Source organism: Copidosoma floridanum, unplaced genomic scaffold (genome assembly GCF_036245765.1).
Source record: "Copidosoma floridanum isolate Cflo_tuat_1 unplaced genomic scaffold, Cflo_Japanese_pri ptg000019l, whole genome shotgun sequence".
Classification (NCBI taxonomy): Eukaryota; Metazoa; Arthropoda; class Insecta; order Hymenoptera; family Encyrtidae; genus Copidosoma; species Copidosoma floridanum.
In genome coordinates, this window is record NW_028321896.1 from 1,147,672 (window position 1) to 1,169,188 (window position 21,517).

Genomic DNA, 21,517 nt, shown 5'->3' on the forward strand with positions numbered 1-21,517 from the left:
CTTGTTGTTCAATATCATTTGAAAACAAGTTGTCTATTATTTTTAGTTTTTAATATAAAAATTAATTAACAAAATATTTTGATAGTAAAGTTCAAGTAAAATAAAAAAAAATTACAAACTATTGAACAAATATTCAAGCATTTTATGACGATTTTACTTAACTTATATCTTAGGACTACACTATACAAAAAATAACAAGTGCAAAAAATGTATTTCAAAGAGATTTATAAGTTTTGCGTTTAACATTTTGTATGACAGTAATATGCAAGAAATTATATGCTATTAAAAGATTTTATAGGCTGTTTTTTTTCAATTTAATTTTCTCGTTTAAAATCTTAAGACAATATAATTAATACAAAAAAATCATGTATTTTTTTTTTAAATCTACAACTTTTATTCTTAACATTATATTTACCAATATAACGTAGAAAAGCTTAATGCTATAAAACGAGTTTGTGTCCTTTCTTAAATGATCTACATGAAAAACCTCGCTCAACACAAAGCCTCGTTTTAAAGAGTACAATGTGCAATACAAAAAAGTTTTTTTCGTGATCTACAACTTACCGTTAAACGAAAATGTGTAAAATACACGCAGTAAACGTTATATAACCAACTATACTTTCTTCTTCAGAGCACTTAATGAAAAGTGTTCGGAATTTTTGTCTCTTCAATAAAACTTGCCCAAATTGGAACCATCAGATAAAATTTTAAAAGCAAAGTTATCTACAAAATTTGGGCTCAATCAAATAAAAATTAATGAAGTTCGTCAAAAAAATTGTTTTTTTACATGCACATGAGGCTCAAAATTTGTTTACGTTGCAAATGAATGATTTATGAGTGGTTACACCTTCTGATCTGACAAAATTAAAAAACACGCACATGTATCGGCCGTACATTAAAACTAAAATTTAATACGGTTTCTAATCCATTGCTGCTACACTATTTTATCACATGAACAACATCTTAATCATAACTGCTGCACGGAAATAACTTATTGTTTTGCTACAACGAAAAGTGTTTTCAGACTTACGTTGTCAACAGTTACCATAAAAGAGTGACAAAGTCCAGATTAAAAAAAAAATGCAACTTTTCACCTCTGTTGAAAACAATACTGACTTTCATCCTTTAAAACTCAAATAATCTTAAAAGTAGCTAATAGAATTAGTTTTACTGTACAAACATTATACACTTTTAGTATGATTAAAATTAAAAGCATAAAATTTAAAGCCATCATAGTGAGCGTTCTCTAATTCAGGGGCAAAACCAAATCAAAAGGACACATAAAAAAATCTATAAACTTCTGCAAAAAACCGCTGATGCAGCAAAACATACTCTTTTCATTTAATCTATTTTAAGTATCTTGTGTTTTCTATAGAAAAAATTGTGAGTTTATCAATTATTTACAATAATTATAAATAAAATAAAATAATTATAAATAATTCGTAGAATAAAAATAAATAAAACAGTTTCCAAAATTTAGTGTGTAAATATTTATTATTTGAGATTACATCAAGAAATTGTATACAATCCAAATAACACATTTAACTATAAAGTTAAAAGCACTTGATCATCACGCATAAAACTCAAGAGCAAATTACAAAACTTACAATGAACTATTGTTGTTAACTTTTTTAACAACATCTTGAATATTTTTACTGAAATTCGAGAAAACTTCACTATTCAACTAAACTATTCGAAATAGAAAGGTTCTTTCATCACACAAAAATCTGAAAAGCATATTCCAAATTTACAATAAATCATTATTGATATCTCTTTCCAACAATTCAATTTTGAAATTGGTGCATGAATACCAGACGACTTCAATTACAAAAATTAAGCAAGACAAAAAAAGACAACAGCCAAATACGCACATTATTTTTCTGTACTGCGATAAGATTTCATTTACTTCGAAAACTTTCGTTCTCTTGTTTGTCCACTTCAATTGTTTGTATAAACTAATTTTTCGCGATTTTTTTAACGATAGATCAATAAAACCTGTTTCATGCAGTTTGAGGACTTCTTTTCGAAACTTGTCAGCGTATGGAGAAAATAAAGGAAACGATATAAATCTTAGCCGTTCAAATATCGGTTCCTTCACAAGATGGAAAATCCAACCATCTACATTATTCCCGTATTGAGCAATTAGTGACTTTCCCTGTTCGGAATTAACTTCACATCCACCTATTTTTTTGGCATCAATCAATGATTTTATACACTGATAACGTCCATCTTCTGTACCAAATACACGGGATGATCTCACTATGGCTCTAATATCTGCATTTCTATCCATCCACAATAAAGATTTTGTCTCAGAATGAACTGACTTGTTTATATTTAGATTGATGATATCTCGCAATGTATCGATTTTACGAAACTGATCATGATTAAGTTGAAAATTAATGATTATTTCAATGATTTGTGCTGAAAAAGTAACACTGATAACTGTTAAGCTTAGTAAAAGACATCTGTCAAAAAATTCTTGAGGTCTGAATAAAATGCCGTTTCCCAGAACAAGATTAGTAATGTTATATAGTGACCAACCTGTTTTGTTAAATTTAAAAAGTCTTATGCTGATCAAAGTAATTAAAAAAAACACAACAAGAACACATGCTGTTAATATTAAATTATATGGTACCTCAGTTTTGTGGGTACTATACAGTTTGACTACCAGCAAACGCTTATCGGGATATAAAATAATATTCATACTGATAAAATCAGGTTGATGAACGAGAAAACTATCGAGTATTATATCGACGGATGAGTCTCTATGCATGTCCCAAAACACTTTAAACATTAAGGTCGAAAAATTTAATCTTTTCATTAAATATTTCATCGTACCTACATGTACAGGATATAAAGACATTTTTGATAGCGACGTATTTTTCTTGGATTCCATTACAAACGGGCTTTGTATTGCACATTTTAACGTATGTTGATGTAGATTTTTTAACTTGTCATAAAACAGTGCAGTTTTAGGAGGAAAAGTGTCTACTGTCAGCAAACGGTTAAATGGATTATATTGATGTACTAATACTTTAAAGTCAGTATATCTGGATTGTATACGCTTTGAATAAGAATTTTTTAATTTTATTAACTGAAAAAAAACAATGTCTATAAATTTTTTTGACCAAACAAATTTGAAAAGCTCTATGAAATTTTTCTCATTACTATTGATTAAAAAAATTGCACATTTTGGTCGTGGTGTTTTTGTAGAGTATTTATCCATGATGTCTATGAACCTTTCTAGTATTTTCACAGCACTGATTTCAATATAGTCATCAACGATAATCCCATACATTGAACTGCTTCGATAAGTTTTGCCGAATATCTTTCTTACGCTCTTGATTCGATTGTTGTGGTGATTCGTTTTTAATTCTGTTACATTAATGATTGTAGTTGGAATTTTTTCAGATATTTCTCTTACGATTTTTGCAGAAGTCGTTGAAAACTTATTTTTGGAAATGAGCAAGACTATATGCGAAATCGATAAATTGTGTTTAACATATTCCATCAAATATGTTGTAACATTGGATGTACTATAACTATTGACAGAGGGAAAGGTAAAAATGGAAAATAATACAAATATTCGTTTATAACTCATTTTGTTATGTAGAAGGTAACAAGACCAAATATACACTCTGACTCGAGGTGACTTTGTTCAGAAAGCTGTAACGTGACTGAGTTTGGTAGGCAAAATTATTGTATCGATGTATTAATAAGTAATGCACACACAATAGATAAATAAAAAAGCAGTTTTTTATTTGAAACGATTTTACGATAAAAAATAATTAAGCGCAATTTTCTCAATTAACTCAAACTGTCTACCGACTGCTTACAAAGTAAAATCGAACAAAGCAACCTAAAAAATAATAAAACATTTTATAAAAAGAAAATTGTATTTGTTATTAATCATATATTTAATGGTATAATACGTTGCTAGGGCACACATTTCAAAAAAATTACTTATTGTAACGTATGAATTCACTTCCGGATATTCATAATGAATAACCTAAAATTAATGAATGTTCATAAAAATTTTTAGATGTACTTATTAATAGTTGACGACTAATTTTTCTTGCAATTATTCAGTAAAAATACAATAGTTAATAAATTATTTCTATTTAATAATAACTGACAGCAAAAATTCCACTGTTGGACAGTTTGTATGATTTTACAAGTATTTCTAAAATTGTGTATCAGCTAATGAATGCTCCACATGTAGTTTTTTCCATCGATACTATTGATGGGGATCATCAAAAACACGCTCTCATATTAATGCTTATCAAGATGTTACATTGAGTTGTAAATCGATTTCTAGTGGTTTGAGGTTAAAAAATTCTCAAACTCATTTCGAAGTACTTCTATAAGTTATTTATGATATTTCATTATAATGCGTTGAAGATTTTTATTTGAATAACCATCGTGTTAATTTCTGGGACATTAGTTTTACCTTGCAAATAACAGTGTTTGTTTTCCATTGTATCCGTATCGTACATTAATTTTTTGTTTTAGGATATTTTATGTTAGAAACTCTTAAGGATCATAAAATTTCTAACTAATAACACATTTGATCCTGTAAAAAAAAAAAAACTGGTCGATGAGTGGATAATACCATGGATTGGATGTTAAAAATCAAAGAATTGTTTGATTTTATGAAAAAACTAACATCTCAAACGGATTAAGTCCACAAAAAAAAAGCAAAAAAGATTTAACCAATTTTTCGGATTTAGTTAATATTTAGAATGAATTGAATCGTTACTGATGGTGGCAAAAGTCGTAACAACAGTTTGATGATTACCGAAGAAGTGTCATTAATCATCGTTCAAAATTATTATGATTTAATTACCCTAAGATATTCAAGCTCTTATTTATGTAAGGCTAACTGAACAAATTTTCTATAAACAGCTAATTATTTATATCTCAACTATTAATAACCCAATATTGACAAGAATATAGAATTTTTTTTGTAGAAAATATTTGATTTACAACCTTGTTATTATCAGGAGTACTTGCTTGTTTTATAAATCGACACTTCTTCACAGTTTATACACATAATTTAAATGCAAGTGATGTTTTTTACCGGTTTATCATTGTAATACTAGTCCTCTATCAACTTTCATACTTTCTAAGGTAAGATTTCCGTATCAGAATCAGAGTTTCAATTCTATGTTTGACACAACATAATTCGAACGTTTTTTAATTATTTGCCCTGATCATTTTAATTCTTATTACAGTACAAGGTCCAAGTTTTTTTTCCTTTTTGCTTTAATAAATCTATTTGATCTGCACGTAAAATTTTTACCACTATTTACAACCAATAGTTAACAATTTAAAGCAAGTCGTTTTAATTGTCACTGCTTTTTTAATATGGTAAATTATATTTTTCATGCACCATAAAAGCTCACGTACTAGGTGTGTAACAGAACTCGATGACAGAGGAAAAAATGACAATATAAAAAAAAAGAGCTAGCCAAAGAAGACTATTTCAATTGGCTCACGACGCGCTAATGGACCAATCGAGGCATGACAATGGCTTTGCTATGGTACCTGCAAGAGGAACGAAAAGAGAATGACTTCAAAAATCGATCGGTTGGCGTCGGAGATGAGGAGGCTTGTAGGGGTGGGAAAATCTAATTTGTAGGCCTGTAGTCAGCTGTACTGTGAATCAAAGCACATTCCTTTTCTACCTATTATACTATGGTTGGCTCTCGTACCCCCTCGTTGTTTTGTACCCGAAATCTGCTGCGCAACATCATTGGAACCGTATCCTTGAGGCTATTTTGTACCCAAAGAATGTTGCTGCTGATGGCGTGTGTCTGACCAAAGCGGGGTTTTACTACTTGATTTACGTAAGTGAGTGTTTAGTCGTGAAATAAATTTATTTTAGTTAGCACAATCATTTAATTTAATAAAGTGGACGTTGAAAAAGAGAAATTTTTATTTGTCTAAATAATTATTGTTTGTGTGGATTTTAATTGTTGGATACAGTGATGACTTTTCGAATCGTCCCAATTTCTGTGAATAACTATTAGCCAAAAAGACTAAGGACGCTTTGGAATTGTAAACCAACACCATTGATATCAGTATTTTGCTCCTCTACTAAAATTTCTTCTCTTTAAACGTACATCACCAATAAATACATCATCGACTTTGTCAATTGATGCATTGAATCTCGACTGTAACAAAAGCCGTAAAAAGTTTTTATCGAGAGCTAAGAGTACTTTGAACAACCAAAGCAATTCACATCACAAAAAAATAGGCATCATTTGTGTACCAGTGCTGTACGTAATAAGGTTTTTCACTTTGGAACTTGAAATCTCTATGTAAACGTTCTATAAAAAAAAAAAAATAAAAAAATCAATCACGTTCGACGTATTCGGATCAATGATTTTCTTTTTACCTTGTGTTTACGTACGTGCACTGCATGAGAATCAGCTTACGTCAGTATAACTTCTTACATTCTTATCAGAAAATTTATTTGTAATATCAAATTCATTAAACTTTTACGATTAATTTTCATCTAAATAGAAAAAGTATATGTGTGTATATTCATTACAAGTTGTCTTATTACGTTTACTTTAATATCTCCTAGTAGTCATTATCAGTATTTTATCATTATTTTTTATTTTTTTATTTCCTATATTTTTAACTCTCGTCGCACCGAGCTACTACACTTACCTCATTTCTATCAATAATTTAAAACGTGCTTCTTTTTGATTTTTGCGTATCAAGGTGCGGATCACCCACAATTTTTTTTGAGTACCAACCAACCTTGTTTTAATCGCTAAAAACACTTGTATATCTGATAACGAGGGTGCTGAATACGAATATCATATTTACTTGTAAAATATACTACAAAGAATTTTTGGTCAAAATTTCAGCTATCTTTTTGGGGGTGATCAACTCGTCTAGTATCAGGTGTAAATCAAAAACAAGTATAAAATCCACTTTCTTCACTTGAAGTGTAAATAACTTATATAAAATACTATGTTTAGAAAATAATTTTATTGATGATGTAAAAATTATCTTAGTAAACCATAGCTTGTAGTACATCATCTTTTGCAACATATAAAAATATCAACAAAATGTATATGTAAGCGATTTTTATCAGAAAGAAAAAGGGCCTTCTCAATATTGTCTCAAATTCAAAATGAATCTTTCGTTATTCCTGACAGATAGTAAAAAAATTCCATAACATTACTAACCATTAATCTCAACACAGCGATATATATATACTCGAAATACCAAAGAAACGATTTCCAGGTAGCGTATCCCTCCATGAAATTCCTCAAAGTCCGATCGACACTTTCTCTCCACTCCAAGCTCCGTAATCGATGTTTTCCCAACCCGCCACAATTTTCTCTTGCGTCACCATCCCTCCACCTCCCGAGCTTCGCTTGGAAATCCAATAGAAATCACCGTTACTCTATTCTCACCCTCTTCTAACGCGAGGCTCTCGCTATTTATACCTACAAAACGTACTACGCAGCGACGGCGCGGTGAGGGTGGGACAGCGAAGATCGAAGACGAAGGAAAAAAAATAAAGAGAGAAAAGCCAAACATTAAATCACTCGGATCGCTCGCTGACGCAGCACGCGGCTCTGTAATGATACTCTTGAGCGCAATGTAAAAGCTCTTGATGAAAACGTAGAGAGCTCGACAACTATCATCGTCAGTGTCACTGTACAGTCAATTTTGTGCAACGTTATTATGTCCTGCGCACTACACTTTGACAAAAAGCAACGACGCTATTTTGGTCTCGTACTATTTGTCGCGGGGAGTATAGTTATACTTAACTGGTATGACAAAGTTTATCCAGAATACTCTTCATCACCGAGGGCGAATAGGTTATTGAGTCTGGATTTGTAGTTCAGTCAAGTTCAAAATATAATGAGCTTCCCGTAACGACTTACCTCCAAATGGTGTGCTATTTGATTCTAGTTGGATTACCATTGTAAAACATGAAACTTTGAACGACAAATATAATGTCCATGAATAATTTGAACAATTTTAATTCATCTGATATTTATTCATCTAAAAACTATCCATGACAGTCTCTTATCCAAACGATTTTTAAAAATCCTAATAAAAATCAATGGACAATGAATGATAAAAGATGACTCACGTTGAATTGGACACGGGAAGTCTGTTATTTAGTCATAATTTCGGATCGATGAAGCTAGTATTATTGTCTTTTTATCGATGTGTATGCTGAAGTCGTAGCTTTCATTAAAGTAGGGCAGATTATTCGCTACGTGAGTAGTTTCAAAAGGGAGAGCTGGCGCTTACTTTAATTTTACCTGGTGAAACATCTCGTGAAAAATCCTGAAATTTATAGCTACGATGGCTGATGCAACCAATTTTACTTTTAAAATATTCAGGATTTAAGTCCCAATAAATAAGTACACAGAAGTTGCGACTTTCACGGAGTAAATACCAAAGTCTACAATGTACAATTGTTCAAGCACGTGTATGCCAACTACATGTATAATGTCATACGTATTTGATAACATGCAAATAGACATATTTAGAGTCACATTATGGAAAATATATTCCAAGTAGTACACATTCTATGAACACGTATAGTAATTCATTTCAGGGAAAATTTCCGCAACCAGGTCGCTTGTTAAATTTCTGATATTTTCATGTACACATTGAAATGTATAAACCTCATGAAACACGTTGATTTTTAGTAACCAATTATCGTCGATATGTGGGTAGCATATAATATACTTTAAGTCTTGGCATCGAATTACAGTCTCTAAACATGCAAATGTATTAAGTTAAGATAAAAAAAAAATGAAAGAAAGTAATAATTTTCGAAAAAAACCTCTACTTCCAGTTGCATCTCCGCCAGAACGACGAGAGGAGAGGGAGGACTGCAGTGGTAGCCTCACCGACAGCCATCCGGCTGACGGAGATGGCAATGGAACAACAAGAACCAACACCGGCTCTGTCTGCTGCAACGACCCGAGCTGCCCGACATCTCAGACAAGCGGCAACGGCAGCGGCGCCGGTGGTGATAGCGACGCGGTCTCGCCGCTGCCGTACTCGTCCTCGTCCACCTCTCCCCCAGGCCGCAACGGTCAACTACCCAGTAAGTCACCTTCGATCCGTTATTTTTTCATGTTTGCATTGGAATCTTCTTCTTCGTCTCCCCCATCCTTGAGCAGTTTTTTGTCGCTGCTGTCGAGGCGAAAGCAGAGCTTTGCTTTTTATCCGTCGATGATTACCAGACTCGAGTGAGAAACGGCGATAAGGGTCTTGAGATATAACGTTTTTTCCTGTGTAAGGGTTTTCCAAATGAAAAAAGGAAAGTAGCGCGAGTCGGGAATCGAGATGTTGACGTTTGATATTGGAAATGGATTTGATTGAGTTATCATGCCTGGGTCTGGAATCCGTGGAATGTAGGCTGGGATGTACGTCACAAGACGATTCAATCTGGACGTTTTTTCTTTGTTCCATTTACATCAGTCTCAGGTTTTTGTAATTTTTTGCGAAAGCAATTTCTATGCGTGCTCGGCGTTTCATTAAGCAGCTGTCGATTGGACTGAGAAGATAATTACTTTCGCGCGAAAATGAAAAAACAGTTTAATTCACATTTGTACTTTTTAAATAAGATTACGTATTCAGGTAATGTTGAATGCAGTAATGGAAAATACGCGTATATTATTTTTGAATATAAATTTAAAATGAAATGAAAATCAGTACGACGATTCGAAATGATAATTTTTATTATATTATGTACTACGTCTCATTTTATTTTTACCCGATGTATTACTAGATATTACCAATGCTCCTACTTCTCATGAATAAATATAAATTCACAATCTCAACTATTTTTAAATCCAATAATTTTTATTAAAAAATAACAGAGAATTACACTATATTGTCAGAGAATCATAATTAAAATCTGAAGTCAATCATTAATCATGAAGTGCATTACAGTTGTGTCTATTATTTATTAAGAATATTAAAATTTATTTTAAATATCACTGAAGTACGAAATATCTTTTTACTTAATGAAGAATATTTTTTTACAAGTTTAACATAAACATAAATATTTTATTACATGTTTTTCAACATAAACAGTGCTTTTAATTATCGAAACTCAAAATGTATGCTAAATCAAGCGCTTTTTACCTCGAGAAACTCTACTACACAAATTATGCATGTCTTTATTACTTAACTTCTGTACTTGTCAAGCTCATTTAGGTATTAAGAGACTTCAATATAATTCAACAAGCAGCAAGACATAAATTTAAAATCTTACAAGATCTTAAAAGTTAGAGAACAGAGAAATTTATTTCATTCTTTCGCTTTCCAGGAGACTTGGTTTATTAAGAACAACAAACTTTTAACTAAGGAAAATAAATCTCAACGTCGTAATGTATTTCTTGTGACATTCAAAGAAAGTAGGATCTAACGTTTCAAATTATACATCTCTGTAAAATGAAAACAACAACAAAAGAAAATAAAATGAGTTGGCGAATATAGCGCAATGAACTTTTTATTATTAATCCAAACTACCAGCAGTAGAAAGAGGAGTAAAAGGAGGAGTCAAGCTGCCAAGTTTTGTTATGACAAACTTTTTAAATCCTCTGCCATGGAGGGAAAAAGTTTGCGGCCAACTTCTTTCATTTTGAAATCGTTGCCCATGATAGATTACTCGCCTCTGTCTCTTGCAATATAAACGATAAATAAGTGCATCAATACTTTTTCCCTTTGTTTTTTCTTCTTCTTAATAGAAACATGAAGCCCTTCGATAAATGTAAACGAAAAACATCAAAATAATTTACAGTTTTCAACTTCAGAGATTTATATTTCGATTCGACGAGGCATGTAAAAATTTTTGCTGAAAAATAAAAGATTTTTTTTTCAATTGTACTTCTCTGTATGAAGAAAGTTTTGTAATAGACAAAAATCACATATTGAGGTGATGTGGTGAATGTATTTCTAAAAGTTTATAATCGGAATAGAAAGCTTTGGCAAATACGTGTATGTAATCAATCACATCTCAGAGATCCTCAACTGATTTCTATCAAAGCTTTGATTATTTTCTTTTTGTATCAGTGTACCTATTCTATTACCACTAAAAAAATTTTTCAATGTTATTCTTTGGTTTTTTTTATTTCGATTTTATCGATTTAAAAAGTAATTTTTCTTTCTTTTTCTCTTCTTTGTAGGGTATTTTATGTTAAAATTTCTGGAAGAATTTTATACAAAAAAAGTCATTAAGATTATGTTTGTATAAGTGCAAATACAAACAATTGATCATATCTCAGAATTCTCTCGATCGAATTTGATAACCCTCGGATAATTTTTCTGTTTTTGAATACCTATCACCATGTTTTTGAATACCAATGAAAAATAAAACTTTGTTTTTAAGAACTTTTTTTTTTTATTTTGATTTTATTTAAAAATATTGCCTTACAAAATTTGTGACAATTAATCACTTAATCTATTCAATAAATGAATTGTTTTACAAGATTTTATGTATACATATTAGTTGTAAACAATAGTTTACAAAAAATAGTAATAGTAGTACAAATTAGCTCACTCCTTTCTTTAGAGTAGTAAAGAACTACAACTTCAAAGTGAATATCTACTATTTTATTCATTTCGTAAGTATACATCTCTAAACTGTTCAATTCAATTAATCAGTACTTGTCATGAAAATCAGCAAAATTATATTTATCAGACAATTACGGTTTACTTGCACTTGTCTGTAGAGTTAATGTATACCAGTCTGATGATAAATAATGTCTTTTTTTTTTTTTTTAATACGTGCACTATGGCTTTTGAATATTTCAAAAATACCAAGTTTTATTTAAAAAAAATATTTTAAAAAAATATATAAAAAACAAATAAAAAAAAAAAAAATGTCCCAATGGTAATAACGACTTAATCTTTATAAAAATTGTGTACCTATACGTGTAGCCTCTGTGCAAACACACCATGACGGAAGAAATATGGGTCGTAAGCTGTTCAACTTTCGCGTCGTCGCCAACGTCAGACGAGGGTGGGGCATGCAAACACGCACAGTATACGTATAGAACTCCTTTTCACATTCGCCGTGGAGAGATAGATGTTCCTTACACCACTCGAATGGAAAGCGAAAGTGGAACGAAGACGCGCACATTTACACGGGACGTAGAACTCTTTTGTTTCACCAAACGTACAACCAAAGGATTTGCCTAACTAAACGAAAAACCTGTTTTTGCAAGATATTTTCGAGTTAACTTACTCCTATGGAACTGAACAACGCAATAACTCGTAAGCTAATTAAAAACTCTCAAAGACCTCCTCGTTTCGCGAGACCAAGCCACAATATTGTGCTCGGATGTAATCATGTACTCGTAAATGTTGGCTTATCCAATCCAAGCGTGCATAGGTACGTTATTTTCAGAGCTAAAGCTCTCCAATTGCGAGAGAAAAATTAATTAGCTCCCGCTGTTTTTTGTACCCTCGAGCGCGATGTCGAATCCTTTTGGGGAAATCGAATTTATAAATTCAAATGTTGCACTTCAAACGAGATGGAAACAAAGTATCGAGAGACCAAGAAAAATGGAGAGGAGGTGACAAAAAGAAATTCGAATTTCCACGGTCCATCTGAGTGTCTGTGCGGCGTTTTTCAAATTTCCTCGAATCGATGTCTTTGGATTCGCACAAGGACACAAACGTAGTAAGGAGCGTGCGATGAGCTGCCTAATCTTTGGAAAGGAGAGACCGTAACTGGCGACGTTTACAGTTCAAAAACACTTTTCTCCCCCTGGTCTGGCTGTCGATTGTAGCCCGTCAATGGGTATTACATTCAAAGTGGGTAATGCGCGATGAGGGGATAAAGTGTCGGACGGAAATAAAAGGAAAAAAAGAATCGCAAAATTTTTAGACTCGAGTATTTCGCGAACCACCACTCTCTTGTTGCACGTGATTCTTGATCTGTTCCTGGGTTTTTTTTTCTTTCAACTTTTTGCTCTTTTGCTCGAGTATAGGCCATGAGGGTTTTCAGAATAACGTATTCTCTTCGATGAAAAGTTTCTCGTAAACAGATCCCAAACTTTTTGGCAAAATGGAGCACCTGTCGAAGAATGGCTAAATTAGCTTTATCAAGAACTCTGTTAATTATTAAATTGATTACTATCACGAGGTTACTAGATTTTATTTTTTTGCACTCTGTGTAATTTACTATCTTCTTGGCACGCAGAACATAAAATAGAGTTTAAATATGTTAAGTTTTGTGTAAATTCTATCTGATCTCCCAACCGTAGATAAAATAAAATAAAATTGTTATCTTGATACAAGCATCTTATCCAAAACATGCAGATGTATTATAAATTAACAAGTAGTAATTTTCTGTATTTTACGATAAATAATCTTAAACAAAATTTATACAATTTACGTTTTGTGTCATCGGACAATACTTTGCATTATTACTAAAATTTCAAAACGTGTAAGTAAAAGTAATAAAAATTACTTTTGTGCCCCGTTTGCTGTAGATGTGACGCTGTCTGTAAGGCGTGCAGCTGATTCTACAACTTTGTATTACGAGAAAACAGATTTTTAACAAAAACAGTACCACTATTTGCATGAACTAGCTTTTCTGGTCCGAGTTATTCATATTTGAGTGTAAATCATAGATAAATGAACGCTTGAAAGAATTTTTTCACTGCCAACCAAGTGCAATGGATTTAGGGATTCGGCAGACGTGGCACTTTGCCAGCAAGACCCTCGAGCTCGGTGAAAAAGCCAAGATAAGACCAGACGCAGTGCGGCTCTCGCGCATGAGCTCGACGACTCTCTTTCCGTTCTGTCGACTGTTGCTCTTGCAATATCTCCTTTTCTCATTGTTAATTTATACCCATAAAAAAGAGCAGAAATTTGCTAGTTTACTTACAGATAATTAAAATCTGTGTGCAAGTCTTGGGCTTGAAAAAAAATTTGTTTTCTTAATAAGCATTTTGTTGGATGAAACATTTTTTCTTTGTAACTTTACACAATCGAAAAATAAAAAAAAATTTTATCCAAAAACAGACCAATCTATTTGAGTTATTTTGACGATTTGATACTGGAAGCTGAACTATTTTAATGAAAAGCATTAAAAATTAAATTTTCTTGCTCGACTTTGTTGTGTACGTATGAATTATACTATGCAAGCACTAAAATGACTTTTTTACAATAAAACGAACTGTTAATATTTTTTTTTCGTAATAAATAGCTCTGCAAATGAAAAAATCCTCATTGAACTGTTTAGGCGAAAGATTTCAATGTATCCAATTTAAAAGCTTATCGCACAATAAAACTAACGCGGTACCATTTCATCGTGTTTTCCAGAACAAGGCACACTGACGATAACCCGACGAAGCTCCGCAAAAAGTAAAACGAACACCAGCGATAGCTTCGAGAGTCCCGGTCATTCCGACAATCCCGAGGCCTACCTCCGAGGCCAATCCGTCGACGATCTTGACGAGATACTCGATCGGCTGGATCTCACGACGGATTCTCTACCCGCCGTCGACACTCCGGATGCCTGTGATAAGGCAGCCCTCAGGTAAGACTTTTTTTTCAATAGCACCGTGTACACAGCCTGATTTACCAGTAACCTCTACATTCCGCGGGAAATGGACAATACAAGCAAGAGCCCCTTAGCTTCGCTGGTACTGCGATACAGATACAGAAAGAGCATCCCCTCTATAGTCGTGGTGAAATAATGTTATCTTCAACAGCACAGCTTCGCCTACGTACCTGTTTTGCAGCAGAGCATCGAGGCTTCTCTGTTCATTGGAAGCCACGATTTCGAGCTCTGGGCTTTCACGTGTATTAATTTAGCTCAGCACGTGTATCTCACTTGATCTATCGGAACCAAATTAGCGCTGACTTATGCCGTACAAATATTCTCCTGTGAGGGGATTATTCGTAAGCGGATTGGGGTGTCCGAAACCTTGGATAATCAGGGGGGCGTTGAAACGAAATCGATAATGATCAGTCGAAACGACGACGCGCTGATGGCTCGCAGGACACGACTTTTGTCCCGTCCTTTGTCGAGTGATGGATTTCATGTCGGCTACCTTATTAAGCGGGCAAGGACCTCCGGTTTTTTTCTTCATTTTTTCTTTTCTTTCTTTTCGTCGTGGGATTCGTGTCCATTTGTACTTGTAAGGGTGCTATTCGTCTTGTGCGTCTTAATCTAGTAAGGATTAATGATTTTTCGTACCAAGTGTGGTATATGGAAAAAATTTTCTTTTTCGGAGGCCACGATTTTGGCACGAATTAGATATATTGCAAGTCATATTCAAGAATTTACTTGGAAAATTACTCCACTCTTTTCGAGACAATGATACTTCGTTACCAATCATTTTTGTATATACAGGATTCCTTGTTATAAAAAGTTTTTAATGAGTCTCCGTATTAAAAAAAAAATTCAATAGTATAACGACAGCTTGGTCAAAAAAACGGTAACATACAATTGCTTTGAAGAAAGTGCTAACTCACATTACACCCGATTTTCGAGTTAAAGCTTTTTTTAAAACAATTTTGAGTTAGCGCTGTCTTTGATCGCTGCGTCGATTTGTGACTCCTTGTTGGCATTAGAATCCACCTTTTTTATGGCAAATCAATTGAAATATTGTTTTTTGTTCATGCAACAATACATTTTCGTATTATTGAATCATTTAATTTTTATGTACTTTATTATCACATCTTTTTCATTTCTTAAAACTATTATAACTAAAAAAAAAAGAATTTCTTGATTTTCTAATGAAAGCAAAATATTGAATGTACAATATTAAATTTCATTTAATCATACAAAAGGAACGTTATAATGTACACAATTTTTTGTTCACGGTAAAAGTTTCAACAGATCCAATTTAACTTGATGTGATTAACTATCTCATTTCTCCACGACTTAATTTTTAATTAATTTACCAGTTTTTGTTTTTTTATTAATAAATATGTTTTTTTTTTTTTGCTATTCCTTGATTTATTTTTAGTTTGAAAAAAAAGAAATAAAAGTACTATTCGTATTTATTAATAAAATTTTTATTTAAATCATTATCTCTTATGTGCGTACGAGTAATGGATATAAATAATGCCCTGTAGTTAACATAATATTTTTTAATCAACAATTTTTCTCAATTGTTTTAAAGCATTATAATAATGAACTTCATAATAATATGTATATAATTTTCTTTTGCTTTCAGACTGAGGTGCCTTTTACGTAAATTACAACACGGTGAAATAAACGCGGAACTTCTGCAACGAAATTTGCACTATGCGGCTCGTGTGCTCGAAGCTGTTTTTATCGATGAGACCAAGTAAGTACGAAGGAAGTTTTCAACGGTTACTAAAGGCTTATATTTGATGATGAAAATATGTAATTTACTTGTTTTACTAATATATTTTTATTACTCACATCTATTTTACGGTGTTTGAAAATTTACGCATCGTTACATGATGGAATTTTCCAAAATATTTTTTAAATTAAACATACAGCTAGTATTGAAACTTCCACGTCAACTTTGAGACTTTTAACCGGCATTTTTTCTTTATTTTTAAAAAGAAGCTAAAAACAGACTCTAAATAATATTCAAACGTAGGTTTTTTGGCATAGGAAAGTAAACGTATTATATCTTTTTTTTTTAACTATAACATAAAAATTTGAAGTGCTACACTGATAAAAAACGTGTTTACCTCAGCAATGACTTAAAAAAACTGATCCATCAATATCTATAACAGCTCTTCCATATTTTGTCCCACTCTTCGTTTTAAGGCGGCACATCTATTGCCATTAAATAAAGTATACGGCATCCTCGCATTTTCTTGCTCTATACTCATCTTTTTTTTAATTTTTTTTAACCATACGCATACACGCATTCTTCTCTGGTAGCAATTAAAGTTTCCATGCCACCTCTTACATGTTTCCCAGACAGCGTGCACGCACATCACCAGCTAACGAAAGCTCAAGCTCAGCCTTAATTTTAAGCTTCCAATGAAAAATCAAATATTCAAGGGGCCAGAAATTTTGGAATGACGCGAGTAAAGTGAAACACCTGCCACTGTGTTATGAATAGTAACAGTGAAAATGGAAACAAAAAGTCATATGCACGTTCTCGCTTGAAATAATAATTTTTCAAACAGGTTTAACGGGTATGGCTTTCGCCTTAAGTGAAAATCATAAGGCCAAGAGTGAACTCTCGGTGGGGAATATTTGAACAACGTTTACCTCTTTCTTAGCGCATTTTCATCCTCTATCAAAATAAAAAATAAAAAAGTTACTCTTCCAGCTGATTTTTTATTTTTTTAACTATAAGAATTTTGATTTGAGTCATGAAAAACTTTTAAAAAAGTAATATTCATCAATACTCAATTGACTTTGCGTATTACATGAGTAAAAAATTATATCACTTTGCTTGCAGCGGTTCCAATATTTTAGTCCACAATTTATTTATTTATTATTATTATTTTTTTTTTAATTTTAATTTAATATGTTAAGAATACGTAAAGTTAATAATACATTTATCAAATAACATAATTTTATTTAAAATAATTTTACCTCGTACAATTATTCAAAGGTTCTGTTGTGCTCTTGTTTTCGTATTTTCACTTCAACATTCAAGCAAGCCTCATCCATCCATTGGGACAAAACTGAGACAAATCAATAGCTTTCAGGAAACCATTTTCAGGGCACTAGATCGCGTTCCTATATCAACACTATTATCGATTAATTTTGCCTCCGCCACTGTTTACCTCACCATTCCGGTGTGTTTCGGGCATTCCGAAAAAAATTAAATAACCAGCTCGTACAAAAATACATCCTCCGACGAAAACTCGTCTGAAAAAAAGAAATATCCTCAAATAGAAAAAATGGCTTCGATCCTTTGGATTCTCTATACATCAAATAACTCCATCCGCTTTAAGCCAACCTACATGTTAAACAGGTTATGAGGCGTGTATGTACACACAAAAAAGGCTCCTAATTGCACTTAAAAAACGAATCGTATAATGAGCACGACAGGATCTTTCTCAATTAACAATGTTGAGTTATTTTCAGCAGTGTCGCTCGAAAAGCTTCTAGAAATGTTACCGACGGCCTTTCCCTCACCTTCCAAGCGACACCTCGAATTTCAGTCACGTGTTGTACAATACCTCGTTCCTTCGCCCTCTTTTTTTTCTACAGGATACTTTACTTTGGAAAAAGAACGGCAGTCAAGCTTGACTCTTTTAATTGACTCTCTCGATTCTTAATTAGCGCAGCAGAGCCAGCCACTTGGCGACGCAAGGATGTGGTGAAAGCTAGATACAGCCCCGGAATGCCGATGGAAAAAAGCGGGGGAGGGGTCGTCTTTGCTAACAACTGCGGGATAAAGTCTACTTACATTGGCTTTTCTTCCCCTCGTAGATGCCAGTCGAGAGCGCTACGATGGACCCGTAGCGCTTGGATAACAAATAGCTCCGGTGGAGCGAAGAACGGACCTCTGCCCTCTTGTTTTTCTTTCCCACGGGTGTTGTTGTATTTTGTTGCTCTAGTCGAGTTTTAGGCACGCGACATCGTAGCTTCAGAAAAAACGAGCTTCCGAGTGTCCAGAGTCCGTGGGCTCAGCTGAAAAACTTTTTATCCTCCTTTTACGGCAGGATGGAGAGTGTATGTAAGATTGGGGTGGTTTTGATGAAAACAAAGGGTCTGATGATTGAGATTTTTTGGGGTAAACTTTTTGAACAATCGCTCCACTGGCTTTGGATTGGGTTATGGCTTGGTGACGTCGTTTATTTTTGTTTCCAATTTTTTGGTACTCCAGTAACGGGATTCATCATTATTTCACTTTTAATGTTTATTTAATTCACGAAATTTCTCGGGTACAACGATAGTTTTTAGGGTTACTTGAATTCTTTTTACAAAATTAACCGAATTGACTTATTAAAATTTTTTTAACTATGATTACTCTCCTAAGCTTCATCAACTTTTTTATTGCAAGTCAAATGACACCTGTAATGTTCATCTACCATTTATGATTATTATTTATTTAAGAATTCATTTTCTCCTTTTTATATTTATTCTTTGACTAAGTCATTAGTTGAATACTTTATTTATAATTTTAATATCGTATTTTTTTTATATATTTGTGAAGTTATATCTCTTCAACTATTTATTCGTTTAATGGAAAAAATAATTCTAGTTAAAACTTCTGGTATAATCTTAATTAGTCAAAAAATCAAATCTTCATCGATTATACCTACTACTTGGACATTCGAAATCTTATTGTTATTGATAATTTAATGTTAGTTCTACTAATACCAAAGTATTTTCCGTAAGACCACAGCAAATAATGAGAACAAATTATAAAAATAACAAAATAATGATAAAAAAAATTAAATTGTACAGGCAGAAAAATTTTTAAACACACCCTTAAAAATTAAAAAACAAAAGAACAAAGACAACTAAAGTTTGGTGTCTCGTATGTGTGTAAGTAAGGCTAATGCTGTGTAAAAGTAACTAATGAGCACAACCCTAGGGTGCACCCGCGAGCGCCTCGTAGGGCGACCACGTTGCCGTCGGTGCCTTCAACGACCACACCACCGCCCGGATTCGACGCCGATGGACCGCAGAGCCACGCCGTGGCTACACAGAAGCGGAAGCTTCGCACCCCCGTGTGGGCCAGGTTGCGACCAAATACATTCACAATTACCAACGACAATTATTCCTCCCTAAATTTTCATACCCGCGTGCGAACAAATCTTACTCCAACCGAAATTGTTTCTTTTTTTGATGTTTAGAAACGAAGAAATGTTTTTAATAGATATATCACATATACGTATCAAGTTCTTTCCTTTTTTTATCATTTTTTTTTTAATTTATATATATTAACCTGTAGGCATCAATTACATCCTTTTTTATTTACACTTTTAGAAAAATTTCATTGGGCTTAGGTATGAATCTAGCTTCGTTTTCCGCAATAAATAAAAAGTTAGTTGCACGGAGAACCAATTTTTAATTTTTTTAAATACTTTTAGTCTAATTAGAAGGTAGTAGAAAGCAAAAAGTTACTTAAAAATGTATTTACAAGAATGAGAGTACTTCAAAAATTTTTCAAGTAGTAATTATTAAATACAGATCTTTTAGTAGTGATGTACACCATTAAGTGTACACAAATACATTTTCTTCTAAGTAATAAAAATAACATAATATTTAATATGTTTGCATCAAAAATACACATACTATTAAATCATGTAATCTATCAAACATATTTATAAACACAATGTCGTTAGATCATTTTTTTTTTTTAAACAAATACTTTTTAATGTAATACAGGGCCAAATTTTTTCTTCATATATTTTGTACTGTAGTCGTATCACATATTGCAGGATGCATGCTTTTTACTAGATATTAAAGAAATATGAAAATGTTTCTCCTTTTTTTTACTGATGTTTTAAATTAAATTATAATCTTCAGCAGCATTACTTCATCATTCATTTGATTGGATCTCATAAATTAAAATTTTTTTTACATAATTAAAACTTGATACTATTTAAGACTCCTTTAAAGATATTAACTAAGGGTCTCTTTGAAATTCAGAGATATTACTGCTAAGGGTAGCGAACCTTAAGCTAGGATTTACACTCTGTTGCAGTTTCATTGATGTTTTTCAACTAAAAGAACATCACGAATCTTACGGCTTACATCAATCACTCTTTTGTTACGTCATGGATTTTTTTATGAAATGTTAAGTGGTATATGGACATGACTCTAGTATTTCGGAAAAAACTCAGTAATAATAAATCACTTATTTAGAAAGGCAAGCAAGAGATTAACATCTATTGCATTATAAACAAGCCATATTTATAAATATTTTTTTAATAATTTGTTAAACATAAATTATTAACGAGTTTCAATATTTTAATAATTTACCAAATATCATAAAATTTTTCTAGTAAATCCAGTTTAGAATTAGAATATGTATTCTATTATGTTCAGGCAAACCGTAAGCTTGGTATAATATGTTGTTTTTTCAGCAATTATTCACTCATACGTTATACATAAGTTTATTACTTACAGTAATAAATATTACAGTTAATAACTTATTATTTATCAGATAAAATATCAATATAAGTAAAACACATACTCAACTTTTTCCTTTTAAATTACATGTTTTTTAATTTTCTTATTAAATAAAAGATAATTAAACTACTTTGTACTGTATTAATTGTTTCTGCATTTTATTTTATTTACTTTCGCAAATCGCAACGCCTTATTTCCTATATCAGGCTTGATAACAACTTGAAGTAAAAAAAAAAAAAAACACATAATACAGTATTATCTTTTAGCACCAATTGAAAAACTGGTTTTATTTAAAAACGTGCAAATCATAAATGAAAAAATCACTACATCTTCTTTTCATAATTCTTAGTTTACTTTTGATTCAAATTTGTTGAATATTCATTAAAAAAAAAAAAAAAAAAATCTATATCCAAATGTTACACGAAAGAACCCTATTTTAGCATAAACAAAAAAATCCCTGCACTC

The 21,517-nt window shown here is 32.2% G+C and overlaps 1 protein-coding gene across 1 annotated transcript in view; it reads left to right on the plus strand.

Annotated features, from left to right (window-relative positions):
• Positions 1–21,517, plus strand: part of LOC106639281 (dual specificity calcium/calmodulin-dependent 3',5'-cyclic nucleotide phosphodiesterase 1A-like) — a 115,434-nt gene that overhangs the window by 78,574 nt on the left and 15,343 nt on the right. The window contains exons 2-5 of the mRNA XM_089592714.1: positions 8,843–9,097; positions 14,335–14,551; positions 16,200–16,313; positions 19,509–19,655. Of these exons, the coding sequence (XP_089448840.1) occupies positions 8,843–9,097; positions 14,335–14,551; positions 16,200–16,313; positions 19,509–19,655 (733 nt within the window). The remainder of the gene's footprint in view (positions 1–8,842; positions 9,098–14,334; positions 14,552–16,199; positions 16,314–19,508; positions 19,656–21,517) is intronic.